A 23,423-nucleotide genomic window follows, 5' to 3' on the forward strand; every position below is an offset into this window, starting at 1 on the left:
ATTCCACTACTGCTTTGTCATCGTCTTTGTCGTGAGTGCTCATTTCATTAAATGCAGCCTTATGAAATCAATTTGACATAGTTTCCTTAGTTACCATTTTCCAAGCTCCTGTGAGCATATGTATTGGTTGCAGGATGTTCAATTTAAGCACTTCATTCCTATCAATAAGCAAGTGCTTTCAGGAGAAGAGCTTTCCAATACTTGGTTTTCAGGCTATGAATAATCCCTTAGATCCATGGGCTGGAGTCTGCTAGTGCAATTTGCAGGAAAGAAATGCACTTTCCCATTCTGCAGAAATCCTAAGTCTGTTGGATGAGCAGGACACTTGATCACAAAGAGAACAACCTTCCTGTTTTTAGCACCCATTCGTGCATCAAAAGCTTGCAAGAACTTTTTGAACAAGTCCGCAGTCATCCAAGCACTTTTGTTGCTATAATACTTAGATGGCAGCGTAGCACTGTTCTTAAAGCAACGTGGTTTGTGGAACTTTCCAGTTACTGTGGGATCCAGCTTGTCGCTGCCATCTGCATTGCTGCATAAGAGAACAGTATATCTCTGCTTGCTCATTCTTCCTCCATGGCATGCTTCTCCTTTAACACTTAAGGTTTTAGAGGGCATGAGTTGGTAAAACAGGCCTGTTTCATCCACATTGTACACATCCCGAGATTCGAAATCTTCCAAGAGGGGTTGCAGCACCTCTTCTTTCCAGTGTCCAACACTTTCATCACTAACTGCAGTACTCGCTCCACATACTGCCCTGCAAGTTATCCCATAGCATTTTTTGAACGTATCCAGCCAACCATTCAAAGCTTTGAATTCTGTTAGCCCAAGTTTCCCTGATATTGTAGATGCTTTCATTTTTATCAATGCCCCATCGATTGGTAAATTTTCAGCATGTGCTCTCTTGAACCACTCCATTAGCTTCGATTCCATTTCTTCATACAGCGACTTTTTAACATTTTTTCCTCTGCTTTGCTTTTAAACTGCACTGTGTTTCTCGATCCAGAATGTTCTCCTTATTCTTCAATATTCCTGAGAATGAAAACTGTGCAAGTCCCAGGCATAGAGCCATTTCACTTACGGGCACATTTGCGTTTCTCTCCACTTCCCGAATCAAGTTCACTTTCTCCGTGACAGATAGAGTTTTTCTTTTTGTTGCCGTAGTCAATTTCTCTACAACAATGAATGTGAGTGAGCAAACTGATATACAGCTGGATTCTCCACGCAGTACACAGTAATACACGAACTGATGCAAACTTGCATAAACTGACGCTATACTGTAATGCTGCTATGAACGTACAGACTCAGACAGAGCTCGGCCACATGCAAGCATGCAAAGCGGCGCAAGCGTTAGCACGCTGTACATAGTTAGTATTTGGCTATGGTCGGCTAAGTTCGAGCTTGCTCGTGCATGTAGCGAGGAATCGATATGGAAGATGATCGACTGTATCCAATATAAATGCTGGAGTTCATAGGTTCTTAAAGCCCGTATTACACAATGCTTGCATTTGGAGGCAAAGCCTACGGAAGTTCCGAAAAATCCTGCTAGTAGCCACCACAAGTACTGTAGTTACCGTATTTACCCGATTGCAAGTCGACCTCGAATGCAAGCTGCACACCAGAAATGAGACTCAGAGAAGAAGAAAAAAATAAATAAATAAAAATTAATCAAATAAAATAAAATAAATTTTACTGTGATTTCAAGCCGGACTTACAAGTGAAAGATATGGCTCATCATATGATGGATAGAGTATTAAGTGGCCCTACCTCTCAGGGATTTGGGACACCTAAAATTACAATTACATCGCCAAACACTGACAACAGTGAAAATTCACGATATCTATCAAAATATAGTATTCCTGATCTACACGCACATGAGCTGTGAGCAGTGACGTCACAGGCATGCTCGCTGCACTGCATACCGAAGCACAGTCATGATTTTTCATGTTTTATTATGAACGCTAGCGACTCATTGTTGCTACTTTTGTACAAAGTATCATCCTCTCTGCCATCAAGCATGTTAGAAATACAGTATTTTTTAAATGCCAGACGAACAGTTTCACTTGGGAGACATTTCCAAGATTGACTAATGCACACGCACACTTGAGACATGTTGCACGTTTAACATGTCCTGTAGGTGTTAATTGCCTATCTTCTTTCATTAGGCACCATGTATACATATTTTTCCGCTTGTCCATAAAAAGTTTGTTTAAACATCTAACGGATGCAAAATGGACGTCATCCATTCTGGAATTACAACCAAGTCCGTTTATACCTCTGCTAATTCCCCCCCCCCCCCCCCCCCCCCCCCCCCAGCTGGTGTACAGTGATCTGTGTACAAATCTAACACAAGCATACGTGGCAAACCTAGCAAAGTACCAGAACGACGTTGCCAGAGAGGTCTGATCCACTCTAAAACCATGTCCTCCGTGAACCAGTCTTACATGTGAAATGAATGGTGGCTGTTTATGGCCATCGGCCGTACAAACCAGCATGTATTTCCGGTGCGCAGTTTGATGATGTAGCACTGAAATGGGACGAGCTTTTTCCCCATATTTTTCTGGCCCAATTGTGGCGCCCTTTAAAATCGTGGATTTTCTGACATGCTTTTACTTGAATTATTTCTGCTTCCTCACAAAATTCACTACGAATTCCAACTCATTGTGGCAGCCACGTTGTGGTCCAGAAAATTCTTTTCTGTTGCTGAAACAAGCTGAAAGTTGTGAGTTTTGCTGTCTCCATGTCTTACTGAAGTTCAAAAGCAAACTGAAACAAACGTTTTTGCGAGCACTGCTCTCATTAGCTGGAGTTGTAGAAATTTAAAGCCACGCTTGTCAAGTTTCTTCAAAACATCCGTTTTGATGGTATATATGTAAAGAGATTTTTTTAATTGCTATGAATATTTGAAGAATTGCTAAATTCACACATGATAAAAAAATACCTTAACATTCATTACTCAAAACTAACACAATGGCTTCTGTGGCGGCTTCTAGTGGCAAAAAGCAGCAATAAAGGCCACAAGCACTTACGGCAGCAACTAGCGGCATTTTTCGGAACTTCTTAGGCTTTACACCCGAATGTAAACTGCATGCAGTTTTTTGGATTCCAAAAACCGGAAAGAAAAGTGTGGCTTGCATTTGCGCCGCAAAAGCCACTATTGTATTGTTTTCAATACTTAATATTCCTACTGTAAAGTGTACTTAAGAAACAAATTGTCAGACAGCCTGGTCAGCTATTGTTCGGGACTTCTGGTGTGGCTCCAGTATGGGGCTTGATGACAGAAAAATTCATCTGAAAGTGGTAACTGCGTAGAAGCAACTGATCAAAAGAATGTGTGCGTAGTGGATCAGTGTCAAAATGAACACACACTTACAAAAGCAGTTCAGCTGATTTATTGTGTACCGTATGGTGGTTGAAATTTGGAAAAAGGACCTATTCTGAATCAGGACAACACTCAATTTGTGTGCAAACCAGAGACAATTATCTACATCATGTTACTGAGAATATTTTGGCACCTTTTGCTGGACAAGTGTGCTCAAAGCATCAACTTGAACATCTTTGAAATGATTTTATTTTATTTAATAAAGTTAGTAATCTTCCTGTCAAGAATGTTTCCAGTACATTTAAAAAGTTATGTACTAATCACAACTGTATATAAACTTGCAAATCAGGTACGACATCCTTTTTATGGAATTGTTTTACTTTTTTAAGTTGTCTTGTTTATTCTTCTCATTGTTGGACATAACAGATAGGTGTAATAATTACTGTTATTGTATGCATATATTATCTTCACACTAACTGGTAAATTTAAAGCTGACAGTAACACATAACTGTTGTTCTCTTATTAAATATGGTGTTTCTACTCTCATGTATTGTTTGTTGGTGGGAAATTATTGTACTCAGAATAGATTGTTGTAATGAAATCAAAGATACCAATATCTATAAATATACAGGGTGGTTTTAATTAACATTTCAGTTACAAAACAATGTAAAAAAAAAAGAACCACTGGTCAGAATGACATCACATTTGAACAGAATATTATTGAAGAAGGGGGGGGGGGGGGGGGAGGAGAATGTTATGGGGGGAAAATTAAGAAATATTTTCCCAATAGATGGCACTGTAAGAATCATAATTTAAATGGGTTTGGCTAGATGAATCACATTACAAATGCTGTGGTGTGAGTTGCACATTAAACCAACTGTAGTGTGCAGTGTGCAGAACCACACGTGTCTGACATTCAGCAGTTGCAGCACTGTTAGTCAGGTAAGCCCACCCACCACGGCAGTGCCACACCGGATGGGAAGAATCTGGCTTTTACTGTCCTGAGGCCAAAAACCATGTACAAATCAACAATGGCAACAGTTTTTAATTTCCTTTGGCCAAAAACTGTGGAAAAAACAATAATGACATCAATTTTTAATTGTCCTGAGGTCAAAAACCACATAAAAAGCAGCAATGAAATTGGTTTTTAATTGTAGTGAGACTGGCACGAGATATGTACAGTATTCTGTCCATCATTTTCTGCTGCAAGTTGAAACTGAGAAACAGCATGTTCCGCAACAGAGCAGAGTTTCGCAGGGGTCATGTTCAGGATGTCTTGCACAATGCGCACCTTCAATTCAGCTATGGTTTTAATTGGAGCTCTGAACACAGAATCTTTCAGATAACTCCACAGCTAGAAGTCACACAGTATCAGGTGATCTAGATAGTCAGGCTGTAGGGAAATGATGGCTGATAATTCTGGCATTTCCAAAATGCCTCTGCAGCAACTGGTTCACTGTCTATGCAATGTGTGGAGGAGTGTCGTCTTTCACAAAAATGATAAATGATTCTATCCATGCATCCATGCCGTCGAAGGGTTAGAAAGACATTGGTGCACAAAAGATTCTCATAGTGTTTATTACTGACAGTACAGGTAACAGGACTCATCTACTTAAAAAAAAAAAAAATGGTCCTACGACAAATGATGCCATCAACCCGCACTATGCAGTTACCTGTGCACAATGAAGCAGTACTAGTTGACGTGTGAGCCAATTTTCTGTTGCCCATAATCTGCATTTCTGTGTATTGTCGTGTCCTTGGAGATGGAAATGGGCTTCATCTATACACAGTATGTTTCATGGAAAATCATTGTGCAATTCCATGCAAGCAAGAAATTCTAGAACATACGTTTGTTTTACTGGAAGGTAAGCATGAAGCAATCCCTGAAGATGGATTATTTTGTACGGAAAGCAATGCAGGATCCTTCGTAGAATTTGTGCACCAAGAGTTGTTTTTGTGGGGCAGTCACAACTGGACAAGTCCTTTTTGGAAAAATGAAGAAAACCGCAGTCCAGTTGCTTAATCCACACACTCTATTGTGTACATGACAGGTTTCAAAACCGTTACAGTTCCATCATCTGGTGTAAAAAAAATAAAATCACATAATCATCTGAGGTCATCCTCACCCTAATGTTGTCATGGAAAATAAAATGGACAAAAATTCCATAACAACATGAGAGGTATGGCTGTTATGGAATTTTTGTCCATTTTACATTTTTGACACAAAATCTTTGGTTCCATGACAACATTGGGGTGAGGTTGACCCCACATGATTAAGTGATTTTATTTTTTATGCCAGATGGTGGAATTGTAACTGATCCGAAACGGCCATGTACCCAATAAAGATAGTGGATTAAGCAACTGTCCAGTGGTTTTCTTCATTTTTCAAAAAATAATTTTATGCACTCTGCTCACAGGCATGTCCAGTGTTCGGACAATTCTGCGTGCACTGGATGTTTGCACACGACCATTCGACCCCTCCTACAGCGCTGTGGCCACATCATCTACTGCCACAATGCACTTTCAAAGAAATCCCCTTTGTGAATATCATAATCATTTTCTCCAGACAATCGGACCATCACCTTTTCTCATACCTTTGAGTATGTGGAACTTCTGCAGAGCTACTGGCACACAGTTACTGTACTTGTTACTTGTAAAAGAGCTTTACATGCAGTGCAATCATGTATTGAGGCAGTCATGCCAAACATCAGAGATACAGACTGAGGAACAGCCGTGTACCCCACATCTTTTATTTTGCATATTCTGCCACTTGCAGCATCATCTACAGTAAAATTTTTGTTAAATTCTTTTGTTTCCACAACTTTTCCCCCTTCTTTGATAATAATCCAGTCAAATTTGATATCCTTCTGAGCAGTGGTTCTTTTTTAAAGCATTTTGAAACTGGAACTCCAAGTACGTCAAGAGAAACCCCTGGCATCACATCTTTGATTTGCACTAACATAATTTTGTTATGCCTTGTAAAATATCATTGTTTTTTGTTTCTGAAAATCTTTGTTCCTTTTATCTTCTATATATTTAATTTCACTCTCTTTCTCTCCATTTTTAATTTATTTATGTATTTATTTTCCAGGTCCGTATTTGGGAGATTGATCAAGACATGAGCACAGCAAATGACACAATTGTTTATGTCGGTTCAAAGCTAGAAGCATATGTGGATAATTTGTCACCAGGTAAAATCTATCACATGAGGGTCTTGGCATTTTCAAATGGAGGTGATGGTCGAATGTCTTCTCCGGCATTGACTTTTCAGATGGGTAAGTGTTAATGTTTCCTGAAGTTCAGTAAGATGTTATTTAGTTACAGTGTATGGTTAGATGATGATTTACCATGTATTGCATGGTGTTGCCATTTGGCAACAAACCACAAATTTATGTATAATGGTAGGGAAACCACTCATATATGCATGATATCACCTTCTCGTAACACATACAGTGCAACTGCATCAAGCTAAACTGAGTTTAGCTTCATTATGTTGGCAGAAATAGTTCAAAATCAATAATCTCTCCTGCAGGTCTAGTGCATGTAAACATACACGAAAGAAGCTGAAAGAGAGAATTATTTTTGCCACTAAGATTTTTAAGGTATGTGAAATGATGCTTGATGATAACAAAGATTATGTTTCTATGGCACTGTAATGGTAATTAATCAGTATTTTCAAATTGTTTCGATTTGGCAACAAACCTAAAATATCGATTAAGTCAAAATTTAGAATGAAATTTTCACTCTACAGCGGAGTGTGCGCTGATATGAAACTTCCTGGCAGATTAAAACTGTGTGCCAGACCGAGACTCGAACTCGGGACCTTTGCCTTTCGCGGGCAAGTGCTCTACCAACTGAGCTACCCAAGCACGACTCACGCCCCGTCCTCACAGCCTTAGGAGACGAGGTACTGGCAAAAGTAAGGCTGTGAGGACAGGGCGTGAGTCGTGCTTGGGTTGCTCAGTTGGTAGAGCACTTGCCCGCAAAAGGCAAAGGTCCCGAGTTCGAGTCTCGGTCCGGCACACAGTTTTAATCTGCGAGGAAGTTTCAAGTCAAAATTTATATGTTCAACATGTTACATAGTATTTTGTGTGTCAGACCCTACCTCAGGGCAATTTTTTCCCCCACTGAAATTCATGTACTAAAAAACAGCCATGCAATAGAGGGTTAAACAGTTTGCATCTATGAACTCCTATATCTTTAACACTTCTTTTTAAATCACTTCTGAACCAAAGTTCAGAAATAGATTAATACAGGTGCATACATTTGTTTATTATTCCAGGAGGGTTATTGAGTAATTCATTCTGGAAATCTCTGTAACTGTTATAAGCCTCCACTGTGTTCTAATTGCTACGATATTACGTTAATCAATCATTTTTCTGGACCTTAAAGACCTCGGACAGTGGCAAGTTCATTGATTCCTGCATAGTTGGAGCATTTGTGAAAACAATCACAGATCTTCCAGCATTCAGTGTCGTAACTGTAGGAAACTTTGTATCAGTACTGATATTACAAACCAGGAGGAGACACCCAGTGCTCCAGGGATAACAAATCCTGACTAATCAAAACCTCTAATATACTGTATGAAGTGTACTAGAGGTATCATACAAGCCTGAATGCAGTGATGATGTGTGTTTTAGTGTGTGCTATGCTCATACAGAAAGAGGGTACTGTTCATCCAGTAAAGCAAGTTTTGTCCCGACCTCAGGATTACATCTTCCAAGATAGTGGTGATCTCTCACACACTTGAAAGTGACATACATTGGTCTGATGAAAACGAGCATAAACTAACATGTCTACTCTGGTCTCCACAATTGCCAAATGTTAATATTATTGAGCCATTATTGTATTTATTGGAGACAGACTTAGAATGTCTCGTTTATTCACTTACCAAGCAAGTGACTGGCACAGTGGACCTGCATTTGGGATGAGTGGGGTTCAAACCCGTATCTGGTCATTCAATGGATTGTCTGTGATTTCCTTGAGGTGAATGTCAGGCTCTTGCCTTTGGAAAGAAAATGACTGATTTCCTTCCCCATCCTTGTAGTATTTGAACTCTTGATCCATCTTCAATGACTTTGTCATGGACGTAACATTAAATCCTAATGTTCCTTCCTTGTGTGGTTTATTCATAATTCACCTTTAGCTGTGACTGTGCCTAAAACAATACAGGGAAGCAACAGCTCAGTGACTGATTAAATTTTAATTGGTGTCTCAGTACTGATTAGATTCAGTGTGTAAATGGCTAAAGGCCCCTGTAAATGCTCAAATGTTTTTGATAAAATTGCTATTATCTAGCCATGGATTTGCCAAGCAACCCCATACATGTTCAAACAATGTTTGTCAGTTTAACCTCACTTTGAAGTAGACACTATTCGTGTTCGTGTGTAGTTTGAGCATAGTGAGTACAGCCACAAATGCATACAAAGAAGTCCTGGCATTGACTTCGGCACTATGTTCAAAAAAGAAAAAATTAAGTCCAAAGTTATTAAGTCCCTCCTGAAAGAGCAAACTTAGCCATCAAGTTCACTCTTGTCTAGCCATGAATGTGTTAAACAAGCACATACCTGTACTAAGAAAGCTGGTCAATTTAACCTTACTTTTGAATCAGACACTTATTCTATACACTGTCTTTTGCCACTAGTGGGAATGGCTACAGATGTTGATAGAGCATTTCTAACGTTGCCTCTGCGCTGTGTTTAAAGAAGAAGAAAACAAGATGCTGGTCAAGGGAATGGTTTAAAATGAGAAATATGCAACTGGAAACCTGTTAATGGGAATGTTTCAGCTAGAACCTGATGATTAAAAAAACTTCCTGCAGATGGGCAGTGAAACGTTTAATAACTTGTTCATCATTACTTCAACCTCACATTGAAAAAGAAGACACAAAGTATGCAAAAACTTGTTCTCTTCTACTTGGTCATTTAATGACAGGTCATTAAAATACCTCAATGTGGGAACATATAGCCCATATCATCCATGGAAGAACCAGAGAACTTCAATTTCTTTTATTTCATTCCACTCCACTTGTATGTCACTGTATGTGTAAAATATTGATTTTGTTCATAACCTCTTCATGTGTAATATATGGCTAGGAAAGATATGGTACCTCTACTATTTTAATAATTGTCTGTGCAATTTTGTTTTTATACTTGATCGTAGTTTTCATAGTAGCAGAAACTCACGATAAAATGAGATAAATCATAATAAATCAATTTTTCACTAAACAAATGTGGTGAAACATCAACACATACAATGTCTGCCATCTTGTCAAACTTTCTGTCAATCAGAATTTCTCTCAAACACATCAGAAACAATCTATGCTTGACAAACACGTGAAACTGCACCATACCTGGCCAAATATTTGACAAGCGTAGTTAAGTTTCACAAAATGTTTGATCGTTTACGGGGGCCTTAACAGACCTCCAGCACTGACATACACAATTCGGCAGTAGCTTGTTACAGAGAATGTTGTGAAGCACCAGAGATGTGGTTGAAGAGGCTAGGAGTATGAACTTTGCGAGCAAGATACACAGAAGAGAGTCAAAATCATGTATGGGATATAATGAGGATAGTGTCTGTAGAGCAACATATGTATTCGCTGTATTGAGAGAATAAAAATGTTTGTGTCAGTACTGAATGAATGTAATGGAAGGAATAATGATAGCAACTCATTGTATAGTTACAGAGTTGAGTGGCTGACAGGCACAAACGCAAAAACTAAGCTTTTTAATGATGTCCTTCTTCAGAGCTAACCAGTACAGCACGTGCGCCCATGCACACGCATGTGCGTGCTCGCGCACACACACACACACACACACACACACAATGTCTCAGTCTTCACCATTGTACCGGCACTATATGCAACTTTTGTATGGTGTAGTTTACTGGGACAGTGTAGCCATGGAGTGGTATGTGTGTTTGTATGTATATTTTGTCCTATTTCTCTCTGAAGGAGGACATCGACCTAGAGCATAGTAATATTTTCAGTCTTGCAGTCTCGTATTTGTGCCTTCGAATGATCAGCATCTCCACTATATGGTCAGTTATTACCTTCACTCCTTCCATTAATTATTTTCCACCCAGGACTTTCTATTATTACATTTACTGTCATTACTGATACATAAAAAACCTTGGTTATTGTGGTTGAATTGGAAATTAACCTTGCTGCACAATACAAATTAGACTCATGTCCATAAGGTAAAGGTCTCCAAGATGAATAAGAAACATTGTTGTGCTAACATGGTATTGCAACAAGAAACAAACACAAGTGTAAAAGCATTAAATAATTTACAGACAGTTGCCAGAATAAATTCGTTCTCTCTCTCTTGCTTTCTTTCTTTCTCTCACTTCAAGATTAAATGTAATTTAAGCAACTATTACACAAAAAATACAAATGCTGTATCAGTTAAAATACCAGCACAGCATCAGTCATGACAGTCAGCTCATGGTGGTGGTGGTGTTGTGAGAAGCTTGAGATAAGTTATATCTAGCACAACAAGAAACCAGATAGGTTTTTGCCAAAGACTCTCATTATAAAAATTGTGTTCCAGAATCTTTTGCCAAAGACTCTCATTATAAAAATTGTGTTCCAGAATCGGTGGGTTATTACCCGTTCCTGCCTCTCTGAAGAAACTGGAACAATTTGTGGATAGAATGTTGTAAAAATCCCATTGACCAAAATTCAACATAGACTGATTTCCAGGAAGATAAAAATTATTTTTGGGTGTCATATGTGGCCTTCCAGAATTTAGACAAACTATGGTATTATTTTAACTTCAGACCAACATATGGCCACAGAAGCACTTCAGATGCATACAATGTATATTAATAGCATCCTCTCACATTACATCATGAAAACAAGCTATATGTTTTTTTTCCATATGGACTCTTAAAGCTCCTCTTACTAGTGCATTCACAGTGGTACACTAGTGTCTATAGAAGAGTCAGATGCAGTAGTTTCTGTAGAAGAATCACAGTTGATGCATAACTATTTTTATTGATGTTTTTAATACCCAATCCTCATTGAATGCTGTGCAGGTTGTAAACTTCTGAATTCTGATAGCACCTCCACATGATGTTAGATGCAAAACATGGTAGTCAGATTTCAGTATCTGTGCTCCATTTGCTTCATGGTATTTTACATTTCCTTCATGCCGGAACCTTTGTGTGCATTATTGACTAACAATTCTGGTATCATTTTAAATTTATGATGCAGAGACAAATCTCTCTCTCTCTCTCTCTCTCTCTCTCTCTCTCTCTCTCTCTCTCTCTGTGTGTGTGTGTGTGTGTGTGTGTGTGTGTGTGTGTGTGTGTGTGTGAGAGAGAGAGAGAGAGAGAGAGAGAGAGAGAGAGAGAGAGAGAGTAATATAGGTTATATACCATCTTTTGTGGCTGTAATAAAAGTATTATTTAGGCTGCACACATTTTGCTTTATTTTAAAGCACCTTCAGTGGCTTTAAAATAAAGCCAAACACATATAATCTAAGACTTTTATTACAGTTGCAAAAGGTGGTATATAATCTATAACTTGTATAAATGTGGCTGCAGAAGAGAGGCCTAAAAACAAAAAATAACTAATATTATGGATTTCTGTTAAGCTTCAGGATAACCTTTCATCAGTTCCACACAATATTAGCATCTGCAACTATTTTATCCATTATGATATGTTGTGGGGACCACTAATCAAAATAGAAATATTACTATTTCTGTGTCAGTCACAAATTTCCTTATCCACTATAGATTTGCTCTGTTACACCACCATGGACAGAAGGAATCTCTTACATAACTATTCTCAGAGGTAAACATTGATGGTCTCTTGTGACAGGTTATGGAGTGATCAGGAGGTTACATTGTGCCTTGTGGGCACAAGAGGTACAGGTTATGTGCTGCATTGTAATGTGAGATGTTGTCTAAGCCCGTCACTGTACATGAATTGATATGATAATAGCTTGTATTTCAGTGGTGTTCAGAAACATAGTGATGAGCTTGGGTTAGTACCTCCATTACTGTGTTGCTCACAACACACTGAATGTCACTAAAATCATCCCCTTTCAGGGCACACAGGATGCTTCGTTAAGACCATTTATACAAGTTATAGGCTATATACCACCTTTTGCAACTGTAATAAAAGTCTTAGAATATATATGTTTGGCTTTACTTTAAAGCCACTGAAGGTGCTTTACAATAAAGTAAGTTAAGTAACAGCTCAGAGTGAAAATATTGGTAGCATCAGATATAAATTTTCAGGATAGTGTATTTTTTGGATAAGTAAGAGTTGCTCTCTCTCTCTCTCTCTCTCTCTCTCTCTCTCTCTCTCTCTCCCCTCCCCCCCCCCCCCCCTTAATTGAGTTTCGATATTGTATACTAAATTGTGCTTATTGAACATTTTCTTTAAGATACAATTAATAATTTTGTATGTTACTTCTTTTCTTAGGAAACTTTGTTTCTTAGTGCCTTTGTTGCAAGGATTTGCGGAGAAGTCTTATTTGGAAGTAAGATTTATAATTATAATACAGTGCATGTGTGTGTGTGTGTGTGTGTGTGTGTGTGTGTGTGTGTGTGTGTGTGTGGGTACGCATGTGCACACACGTTTGTGAGTGTGGTGCTTTTCTGTCTTTCCAGTGCTGTTGTGCATGCTGTTACAAGACTGAGTTACTATAGAAATGAAAAAATACAGATTCCCTGTAAGCTTTGTTGTCAAAATATCTTTGACTGTTGTAGCGTGGTCTAAAAAAGAATGTTACATTGCAAACTGTTTCATGGTCTGTGTTGGCATGTGTTAGGTATACATGCTTAAGCATGAATTTTTGAGTACTTAGAAGTCCACGTTTGTTGGATGATTAATAGCATGTGTGTAAGATATATGTTGTTTGGTTTGTCGTGTTTCGTACAGTTGACACGGTGTAGTACGGGCTGTGAGATGTGTGTCCAGTGAGAAAACTGGACACTAATTGGAGTGAGAGCGCACAGCTCTGCTACTACCCACCTTAAAAATATTCAACAATTGAATGACACATACCTGTTATCTTCCTTTTCTGTAATTAGAGACTATAACAACTGGATTCCTATTGTGTCAGTGATACTGCTGGCAGGTGACCATGTCATTGCTTTCACTGGCGCTTCTAGCACATTTGCTGCCACTGTTATTACTATCACTACCATCACTTTAATAAGTCGATTGAGATAAGTGTCCGTATTGGTCAACTTCTATACTTTCTTCATGTGACTCTTGACTTAGAATTTATGGGGTTTGTCCAGAAACATCAGGACTGTAGGGTGGCTGTGCACCTTTGTCACACCAATCTGGGTCAGGTAGGCAGTGACAACAAAGGCAGTGTAAGCTGGAACATTGCTCCATGACAAAGTAGAGAACTCCTTTCAGGTGCAGGCTGCCCTGCAATTCAGTCTCTGAAGCACTTATTTGTTAAATTGAGCATTGACAGTCTGACCAGGGGGTCAGGTGCACTCTCCCCATTACATCAGAAAAAACAATGAGCATGGACTTCACATGAGACTTGCTCGTGTGAACTTTCTTTTGGTACAACGACAACATCATTGCCATTCTGTACTCTGCCTCTTTGACTCCAGATTGTAGTGAAAACCCCATGACTCATCCCCAGTGATCATATTGTCCAGGAAATTAGGGTCATCTTCATACAATTGCTTGAATGCTTCACACACTTCCACTCATTGTTGCTTTAGCACATTGGTCAAAACTGTGGGCACAAGTTTTGCACATATCTTCTGATACAGTTTCCTGGACAACCATTTTTGGCAAGTTCAATGATGCCAACATCAAGTGAACACTCTTTCAGTAACTGGTGCATATGAGACTCATGGTCACACGTTCATGATCCCCCCAGGGGGCTCGCCGCTATACGACAGGTTCGTGCTTGGCTACCAAGGGGCCCCAGCCTTTGCAGCATCTTTTTCCTTCTGTGCTGCATGTCTATCCTCTTGCTGTTCCTTTTCCTCTCCCTTGGGGAACATACCTAGCATGTTTTTGGGAGTGTGTTCTGCATTTGCAGTAGCTGACATCAGAACAGTCTCTCCACTGTTTTTCATTCCTTTTTTTCTTTCTTCATTCACCTTCTCCTACTATTCCTCCACTTCTGCGTTTCAGGTTCCTCTTTTCCTTTTTCCTCCCTTTGCACTCCTGAAGGCTGGCCCACGCGTCTGATGTGTAACAGATGACTGGGTAACATGTAGTTCCCAGCCCCATGTTAACAGGTAGGGTTTGCATGTACCACCTGGTACAGACCAGGCCCAGGGAGGGGCGCTTGCCTAGCTGCTACCTTCCCAAATTGTTAATTGGTCCCTCTGTCAGGTGTTTGGTAGGTGTGATGAGGTATGAACAATCACCTAAGGCGGGTGAGCTCCCCTCTGAGGGGGCCCCCAGTTGGAAGGAGCATGCCACGGAGACACTGGCAATCATGGAGGATTTTCTCGCAATGTGGCAATCATCATCTTCACAGTCAACGTCTACCAAACGAAAATGGAATGAAGCTCACGATTCAAAGACCCTCCCAACTGCACGAAAGTAAATCGTGGTTTCACGTACTGAAGGTGGTCAGTCCTTTGAAACAGTAAATCCCTTTGTTATTCGGAGAGGTGTTGATGCACTTGCCAGCCCTATGAAATCCTGCTCTCGTTTACACAATGGCACTTTGCTTTTGGAGACTACTTCTGATTTTCAAGCACAACAATTGCTTGCTGCATCACTCTTCTATGGCTATCCTGTTCGCGTCGAGGCCCATCGAATGCTGAGTTCTTCCCATGGTGTTATTTACACTAGGTTGCTTGACAGTCTGACCAAGGCAGAAATCCGTATGTACCTCTCTGATTAGGGTGTCATTGCAGTCCATTGAGAGATGAAAAAGGTAGATGCATCCTTAATGCCCACATGCTCTCCTTTTCTCACTTTTGATAGTGTGGTGCTTCCGCCAAAGATCAAAGCAGGTTATGAAGTTATCACAGTCTGACCGTACATTCTGAACTCGATGCACTGCTACCAGTGTCATCGTTCCAACCACATTCGAATGTCCTGTCGACTCAGGGCCAAATGTGTAACCTATGGTGGGGAAGCTCAGGGGCGATAGTCCGCCTCTTTCTCCCCGCTGTATCAACTGAAATGGCGACCGTGCTGCCTCCTCTCGAGACTGGCCCGCGTATCTTGATGAGCGGGCTATCCAGGAGATCGAAGTGAAGGAAAAAGTGCCTTACCTAGTCACTTGCAAGTTGTTGACTAGTTGCAAACACTGCATTTTACTATCTGGCACTTACAGTACTGTTGTTGTTACATCTCGCTCCATGAAGGACATAGCCACACAAACATACGACCTCAAATTCAGCACAGCGGTTGTAAAATCACCCAGTGTCATGGTAGTGTCCCCCTTTCCTCCTCCAGCTGTGCAACAAGCCACCAAACGTTCACCTCATGTGGCGGAGTCACCTGCTACACAACTGGCAGGGCAGAAAGGACAGGAGGAATACTGCCATGAAGAGTTCCTACATCATTCCAGCCAACAAACTTCTGAGGCTTCCTTTGCCAACCGGAAAGGCTCCAAGAAGTCAAACGGTCTTCTGCTTTGCCATCTAGGCAATCTTCTTCAACGGTGTCACTATGTGATATCCTCGCCCGGCTGACCTCCATGTCACCGGTGCACACTGCTGACCTCCGTGTCACTGGCGCACACCACCAACTGTTTTTCTGCCCTGGCCCCGCAAGCCGAAAGATGGAGACTGCCAACATCTTTGTAGATCTCGTGGAGCAGGATCCTCCAGCCTCTGCGCCCAGTAGCAGTGAGTCTTCGAAGGCTGGCACTTCATTTTTTTTTCCTTCCTCCCTCCCCTTTCCTTGTCATGACTCTCCTCCAATGGAATGTTCGTGGCCTTTGATCCAACAAAGAGGACTTAGGGCTGCTCTTAGAATCGCAGTGTCTGATTGTTCTCTGCCTCCAGGAAACAAAATTGCATCCTCACGACCGCTTTGAGCTCTCGAATCTCTTCCCAGTCTGCTTTGACCTTCCCCCCCCCCCCCCCCCCCCTCTTCTCTGTTACCTCCTGGAGTTCACTTTCGGCTCTTGCTCTGGCAGCTTAACTTCACGCCACTTACCACTATCCAGATGAGTGTGAACCCTTCACCACCTTGGCTTCATGCAGCGGCCCGTGTTCATCTTGGCCTTCATTTGCTTCCTAGGGACACTACTCCAGCCTCGCTCTGTTGCCATAAGTTTCACAACCTTTGCACGAAACTTCGTGATAGTACCTTTGTGTACACTGATGGCTCTTGAACTGACTGTGGTGTCGGGTGTGCTTTCATCATTGGCACCGATTATTTTCAGTATCGACTTCCGGAACACTGCTCAGTATTTACAGCAGAGCTTTTTGCCCTGTATCAGGCCACGCAGTGCATCGAGCAACATAGGCTTTTCAATTGCGTCATCTGCTCCAACTCTCTGTGCCCTTCAGAGCCTTAGTATGCTGTACACCGTCCATCCCTTAGTGCAATGGGCCCAGGAAAGTGGTCACTTGCTCACTCTCGATGGATCCACTATGATGTTTATATGGATTCCTGGTCGCTTCGGTCTGTCGGGAGACGAGGCCGTTGACACTGCTAGTTCTTCCATTCCCTCCAATGGTCTCTGTGTTGCCGTCTGTCAGCAGGTGGTGTCACTTTGGCACCACCACTGGCCCTTCCTTCGTGGGAACGAGCTTCGGGGAATTAAGCCTCTCCCATCGGCTCGGACGACCTCTCGTCTTGTCCCTCTTCCTGTGAGGAGATCGTTTTAGCTAGGCTGCATATTGGGCACTGTCATTTTTAGCCATTGCCATTTGTTAAGTGGTGCTCCCCCACCATTATGTGCTCATTGACCTCGACTTCTGAACGGTTCACTATTTCCTGATGGAATGCCCTTTTTTTAATGACTTACGTTCTCGTTTGTGTGTGCTGCGTGAGTTATTGGCTATTTTAGGGACTGACGCGCTGGCTGTCGACTTCGTTTTACTTTTTATCCATCGTAGCAGTTGGCGAAGGACATTTAATCTTTAGTTCGGGACCTCCGTTTCTCTGTGGCATATTTTATGGATCTTCCTCCAAGTCCCTGTTTTTAGCTGTCTTTCCTTCCATCGATTGGGCTTAACATGTAGTCATTTTTTTCTTCTTAATGTTCTTTGGTTCTGATATGGGCACATATGACCTTAGTTGTTTTCGCGCCCTAAAACAAAACAAAATAACCCGTTCACGATGTTGACAGGTATCCTGCACGGGCTTCGTCACCGACCTCCTCCTGACCTTTTCTAAGTATCTTGTGCCACCTTTTCGACTGTGATATGGGAAGGCAATCATCCCCAAAGGCTTCCTCGAGCATTCCAAAAGTTTCGAGCAGCCTCTTGTGTAGCTTCACATAAATCTTAAACTGTATAGTGTTGCTCAACATGACCACTACATAGAGGTTTACAGAAGAAGCCACTGCAACACAAGAATATTCAGACAATCTCATAAGCAGATATATACTTCATTTAGTTGACTTATTTTTTTATGCTGTCTTGTCTGTGATGATGTACAAACCAACTTTCTAATCTGTTTATGCAGAGTCAGAAGATTGTTACCATTTTGTAGCACTTGTCTCTAAAAGGTGAATGAATGTTATTAATCACACTAAATTATTGTTGTAAGAGTTATTGCATGACATTCACGTTCTGATTATTTCAATTTATAGGACATAAACCTAAATCGAAAAGTGAGGTGTACAGAGCCTGTGTTATACTAAATTATTTGTTTTGTTACCACAGTGTCGAACGGGACTTGTCTTGTTCACTAATATTTGAAAAAATTAACTGGTGCAGTTATTATTTCACAATTTGAGACAATTAGACCATCTTTTTTTTGTGTGCTTTTTATACTGATCCACGGTTGTTGTATTTAGATAAAGGTACTCTTTGGAAATATATATCGATTATTGAGCAAGCTTGTCCTCTGATATAATTTTTGTTACTTTTAACAGACATTAATTAGAGTTTTTTCCTCTTATAGGTGATGAGTCTCTGCTGAATGGAAGCAATGTAGTTGCTGTCAAGTCATCAGTGCTTGTGATAGTATTTGGTTTCCTTTTGCTTCTGAAGCCTTTGGAAATTGTGTAACTAAACACAAGTTTCTACACCGTAAGTGCCTTTATAGTCATACAAATTATAGTTCAGATGTGGAATCTCATTAGTGGTTACACTTCCCTTCGAGAACAGTGTTTGAATTGTTAGAAGGTATTCATGCTGATATCAGTTGCTGATTTGGTATATCTGCGAGAATCAGCATAAACAGTTTCACAGAATGCCAGTGCCTGTTTGTTACATCTGGTAATCTATTGCCTTTGTTTGGGTTGTATTTAAATATTGGAAAAGATTAGATCTACTTTACTGATCAATTATACGCATTTGTTACTCTCATGTCGGTATCCTTAGACTGTTTCTGTAATGTATTTAGCTGACAATTGTTAGCCCAAATGTTAGTAATTCTTTATCAATTACTGAATCAAGACTGTAATATATTCAAAATATTTTATGCTTAAAGTGAAATATTTTTGCTTAATTTTTAATGAATACCACATTTTATATAAAAAGTCTTTTTCCGTCCACATCTGTGATTATGTTTCCGTAGCTAAAGTATTCTCTCTTCTTGAGTTGCAATTTTTGTTATACCAGAAATTGGGCTGCAAAACTTGTTTCTAAGCAACGATTCATTTCTCTGTTTCATCGTATGTTGTATCCTCTCGCCCTCTGCCAACCCCACACTCTTAACTTTGGGGAACAGCATATTATTTCCGTGCAGAGACTCTATTAGACAAGTAGTTGTGCCCAGTTATCTATCTCTAGTATAACAAAAATTATTACTTAAGGTGAGATATTTGTATTTTATTGTACATATCTGGGTTGTTAAATTTTAAGGGAAGCATTATAAATGTCTGGAAAGAATGTAAAAAGATGTGTGCCTTAGTTAAATTTGTGTGATTGTCTCAAACAGATACTAGGGTTATTTCTCATGTGTCACAAAAGTGTGTGAGAGAACTTTGAAATATTTTCAATCCTCCAGTTGTAGTTAGCTATATAAATTCCTTAAAATTGTACTCAAGTATGTTAAAGCTGGTGTATCATTTTGGATGGTACCTAACACAAATGCATCGCATGAAAGTAGGGAGTATTATAGTATCATAAATTATGACAGAATATGTACCACAAATGATGTAAGTAAGTCTGAAATTTCAAGATAATAATTATCTATACATATGATCAAAATAAGTTTGATTGTTAGTATCACAGTATGTATTTTTAATGAATTTGACATCCCCTTGGAATGTACTACCAGCAATAAAAAGTAGTGATGACAATTAAAATCTCTCTCTCTCTCTCTCTCTCTCTCTCTCTGTGTGTGTGTGTGTGTGTGTGTGTGTGTGTGTGTGGAGAGAGGGGGAGCCCCTACATATCTGCTTTAATGGAGGAGATATTCTCATTAGTTTACATGCTGTGTATCATTGTTATGCCTAAGAATATGTACATAAAATGAAGGTAATCTGTTAATTCTGTTATCACTTTACTATCAGCACACTTTTATTTGTATCCCCACTGGCTTCATGGTTTATTGTCACCAAAGCTCTCATGACTTCATTTACCAAGGTTTATAGACGTGCTAGTTGAGCAGTTTTTGCTGTAGCGGAGTAACTATTGCAGCATTAGCAAGTTTAGTTGCCATTTTCCACATCAAGTATATAAATATTTCTTTTATAGCTTCAAAATACTTTTTTCTTTCTGCAGTATATTCATTGACGTCCTAGACAGGTATCACCTTTTATTTCAAAGACAACGTCAGAATAAGCTATGAACTTTGTTGACTTTTAGCAGGAACCTCTAAATTCAGTTTCTCTTGTCATTAACATATGACAGAGAATGGAGACGCGCTTTCTTTATCTGCTATGCCAGTTGGGAAACAGTAAAGAAAAGTATTTTGATAACACAAGTGTCTACTGTAGACAGGAATAAGAACAATGAAATTTTATTTTTCTTCTACAGAGAGTATTATATGCACCAGTATTGGTCTTATCGGTATCCGTCCAAACCCGTATCAGTTACGGGTAATGGTGATGGTATTTTATAGGATGTAGTTAATAGATAATGATGTTTAATTATTGTTTATATTTGCTGTGCAATCAGGTGTGTGAAGTGAGGCAGCTCAAACAATTGTCATTTTTAAATTTTTCACGGGAAATTAATGTTTGTGCACAGGACAACAGCTTTAACATTAGACAGTGATGTCAATAACTAACATAAACAAGTGTTTTGTTTGTATGACAAAATAGTTTTATGCAAGCTGTATATAGAAGTGTTGGAAACGTATTACACAAATGTGTCAGTATTTTATTGGATTGTTCAGTAAATTTTATATTCTAAACCAGTAAAACATACGTTAACTGTCTGTGGTTGGAATTATTTTACTGATATTCCCTAAAATGGGAAGGTTTATTGATGATAAAGTATTTTCATTTGTTAGAGATAACTTACCTCCTTAGATACTCAAATGTTTGCAGCAGTTCTTGTACAGTATTATATGTAATCATTTTAAATTCAATACAATAATTTTGTATACAACCAAGCTTTATTAAACGTATTTTATATAATAATGAAAGATCTGAATATTATTTTGCCATGTATGTTCCATTTTTTATCAATAAACTCTTTTTATAGTCTCAAATATTTTATTCATCCAGGAACTGCAGAATATTGCAGTTTTGTGCAGCTGAAGTATTTAAGTCACGCAGAGTACAGTGTAATGTCATATGAGAAGTCATCAGTATTTATTTGAAAGAAAAAGACCATTTGATGACTAGCACCTAATGGCATGTTAACTATTTGTGTGCAATAAACAGACCTATTTTATAAACAGACATCACAAAATTAGAGCTACAGACCTAAATAGAGGTTACCAAGGAATAATACATAATGTAATTGTTACTGTAGCATTCCTTGATCCTTAAGTATCTGATGAAAATAAATTAATAAAATGCAGATTTTCAATTTATTGGTTGTGTGTGCTTCAGGCTGTGAATGAACTGTATTTCCAGTTGTATCGCTAATTATTTGAACAGGTAATCTGCAAGAATTATTGATGTTTCTATATGATTGCTGCTGCATTATTGAGTTCTTGCTATTGGAATATACTGGCATCTAATCTGCATTTCTGTTAAGGTAAGTTTTGAAATGAGAACTCGAATTCGATTTAATGAATAACTTTCCAACTTTATTCTGATCGGCTTCTGAACTACACTTTAACAAAACTTCAACTCAGTTTTGTAACCCAAAAAACCACATACTTGCTACCAAAAATTCGGTACAACAGCTACTGTTCATAACTAAAATACAGTTTCTACTGCCATAATACACTTACCAGTCACATTAATGTGACCACCTGTCAAAAGCCGCAATAACCACCTTTTGCAGCATGGACTGCTGCAAGCCATGCAGGAAGTGTGTCGATGAGGTTCTGAAAGGATGTGGAGCCATGCCGTGGCCAATTGCGCTAGGGTTCTCGATAGAGGGTCCATGGTGTGAATAGCATGATTGGAGTAGCCCTACAGAGTCTTGATTGGGTATAAATCTGGGGAGTTTGGTGACCAGCGGAGTACGGTAAACTCATCCTGGTGCTCTTCAGATCTCTCACGTATACTGTGAGCTATGTGACACATTGTATTGTCCTGCTGGTAGATGCCTTCATGCCGAGGAAAAACAAATTAATCCATTGTGCCTTCCAGAATGACGAGATCACCGAGAGAATGCCACAAAAACGATTTCCCAGACCATAACACTCGCAGGGTATTTGCTTGCAGGCATTTGATGCCACACATGGTAATGGCCATCTGTCCACTGGGGTATATAATATACAATTCATCTGGAAAGGCCACATATCACCACTCAGTGGACATCCAGTTGTGTGCAAATTCCAGCCGTCATTGCCAATGAACAACAGTCGGCATGGGTGCACGAACCAGGTGCCTGCTGCGAAGAACCATAAGCAGCAACATTTACTGAACAGTAGTTGAGGAAACACTGTCGGTAGCCCCTTGGTTCATCTGGGCAGTCAGTTGCCACGATGACATGCGAACAGTTTACAAACTTAGATGTTTCAGAAATGATTCCACGATTGGCCCGAAAGCCCGTGGTCGTGTAGTTAAAGCACTCTGTTTCTGCATTAAGACAACTACTGCACTGTTTTCCACATCCCCTAACACGCGCTGAATGCTCTCCACTGTTAGTGCTGCCACTTGCCGTCTGTGGATGATTATTACATATTTGACATCGAACATAGGTGTTGGTCACATTACTGTGACTGGATCGTGTACAACTACCACTGCGACTGCCTTTGCTTTCACAGCTGCCATCATGTATAGAGTGTCCCAGTAGGAATGATCAGTACTCATGAAAAATCATTTGAAGCAAAATAAATAAATCACATGGGCACATGCCCTATTTCAAATGGTTTCTAAGAAAGGACAATTTAATGTACATTATTCAATACATTGTCATGTTTACACATGTACAACAGTTAGTAAACATTACAATATGCGCTTTACAAAGTATCAGTTGAAAAGTAGATATTTTTAACACATTGCAGCTATTGTAGAATTTGCAATAACTGACAAATATCCCACCATCGACTTCATTGGATTTTTGCACTGTTGGAAGAATATGTTGTGTTGCTTGCCTGAGTGACTCTGCACATTCCCTAATGAGGACAGCAGCATCTATGATGCGAGCAAGCAATTCATCTTGCATACTCACCTTCTGTTTTTACACTTCAGACTTCACCCAGCCCCATAGACGATAATCTAGTACTGAGAGGTCTGGCGATGTACCTGTCCAGTTAACTGTCCTGCCACGACCAATCCAGTGATAGGTTAAGTGCATTTGAGATATTCCCTCATGCATCAGGTAAAATGTTGAGGAGCTCAGTCATGCTGTAAGTACATAACAGTCCACATGGCCAAAGCAGCATCCTCGAGGTGTTCAACAAGCAAATTTTCCAAAACTTGCAAGTAATTATCGCCTGTCATTTGCT

General features: G+C 39.7%; 1 protein-coding gene across 3 annotated transcripts in view; it reads left to right on the plus strand.

Annotated features, from left to right (window-relative positions):
• The window catches only part of LOC126470616 (contactin), a 155,573-nt gene extending 134,272 nt beyond the window's left edge, over positions 1-21,301 (plus strand). For 2 of the 3 annotated variants that reach the window (XM_050098571.1, XM_050098572.1), the window contains exons 21-22: positions 6,414-6,597; positions 18,360-21,300. In XM_050098571.1, the coding sequence (XP_049954528.1) occupies positions 6,414-6,597; positions 18,360-18,466 (291 nt within the window). In that variant the 3' untranslated portion in view covers positions 18,467-21,300. Of the gene's footprint in view, positions 1-6,413; positions 6,598-12,758; positions 12,817-18,359 lie in introns of all 3 variants that reach the window. The other variant, XM_050098573.1, reaches the window with a different exon arrangement.
• The last annotated feature ends 2,122 nt before the right edge of the window (positions 21,302-23,423 follow it).

The sequence above is a fragment of the Schistocerca serialis genome, chromosome 3 (genome assembly GCF_023864345.2).
Source record: "Schistocerca serialis cubense isolate TAMUIC-IGC-003099 chromosome 3, iqSchSeri2.2, whole genome shotgun sequence".
Lineage (NCBI taxonomy): Eukaryota > Metazoa > Arthropoda > Insecta > Orthoptera > Acrididae > Schistocerca > Schistocerca serialis.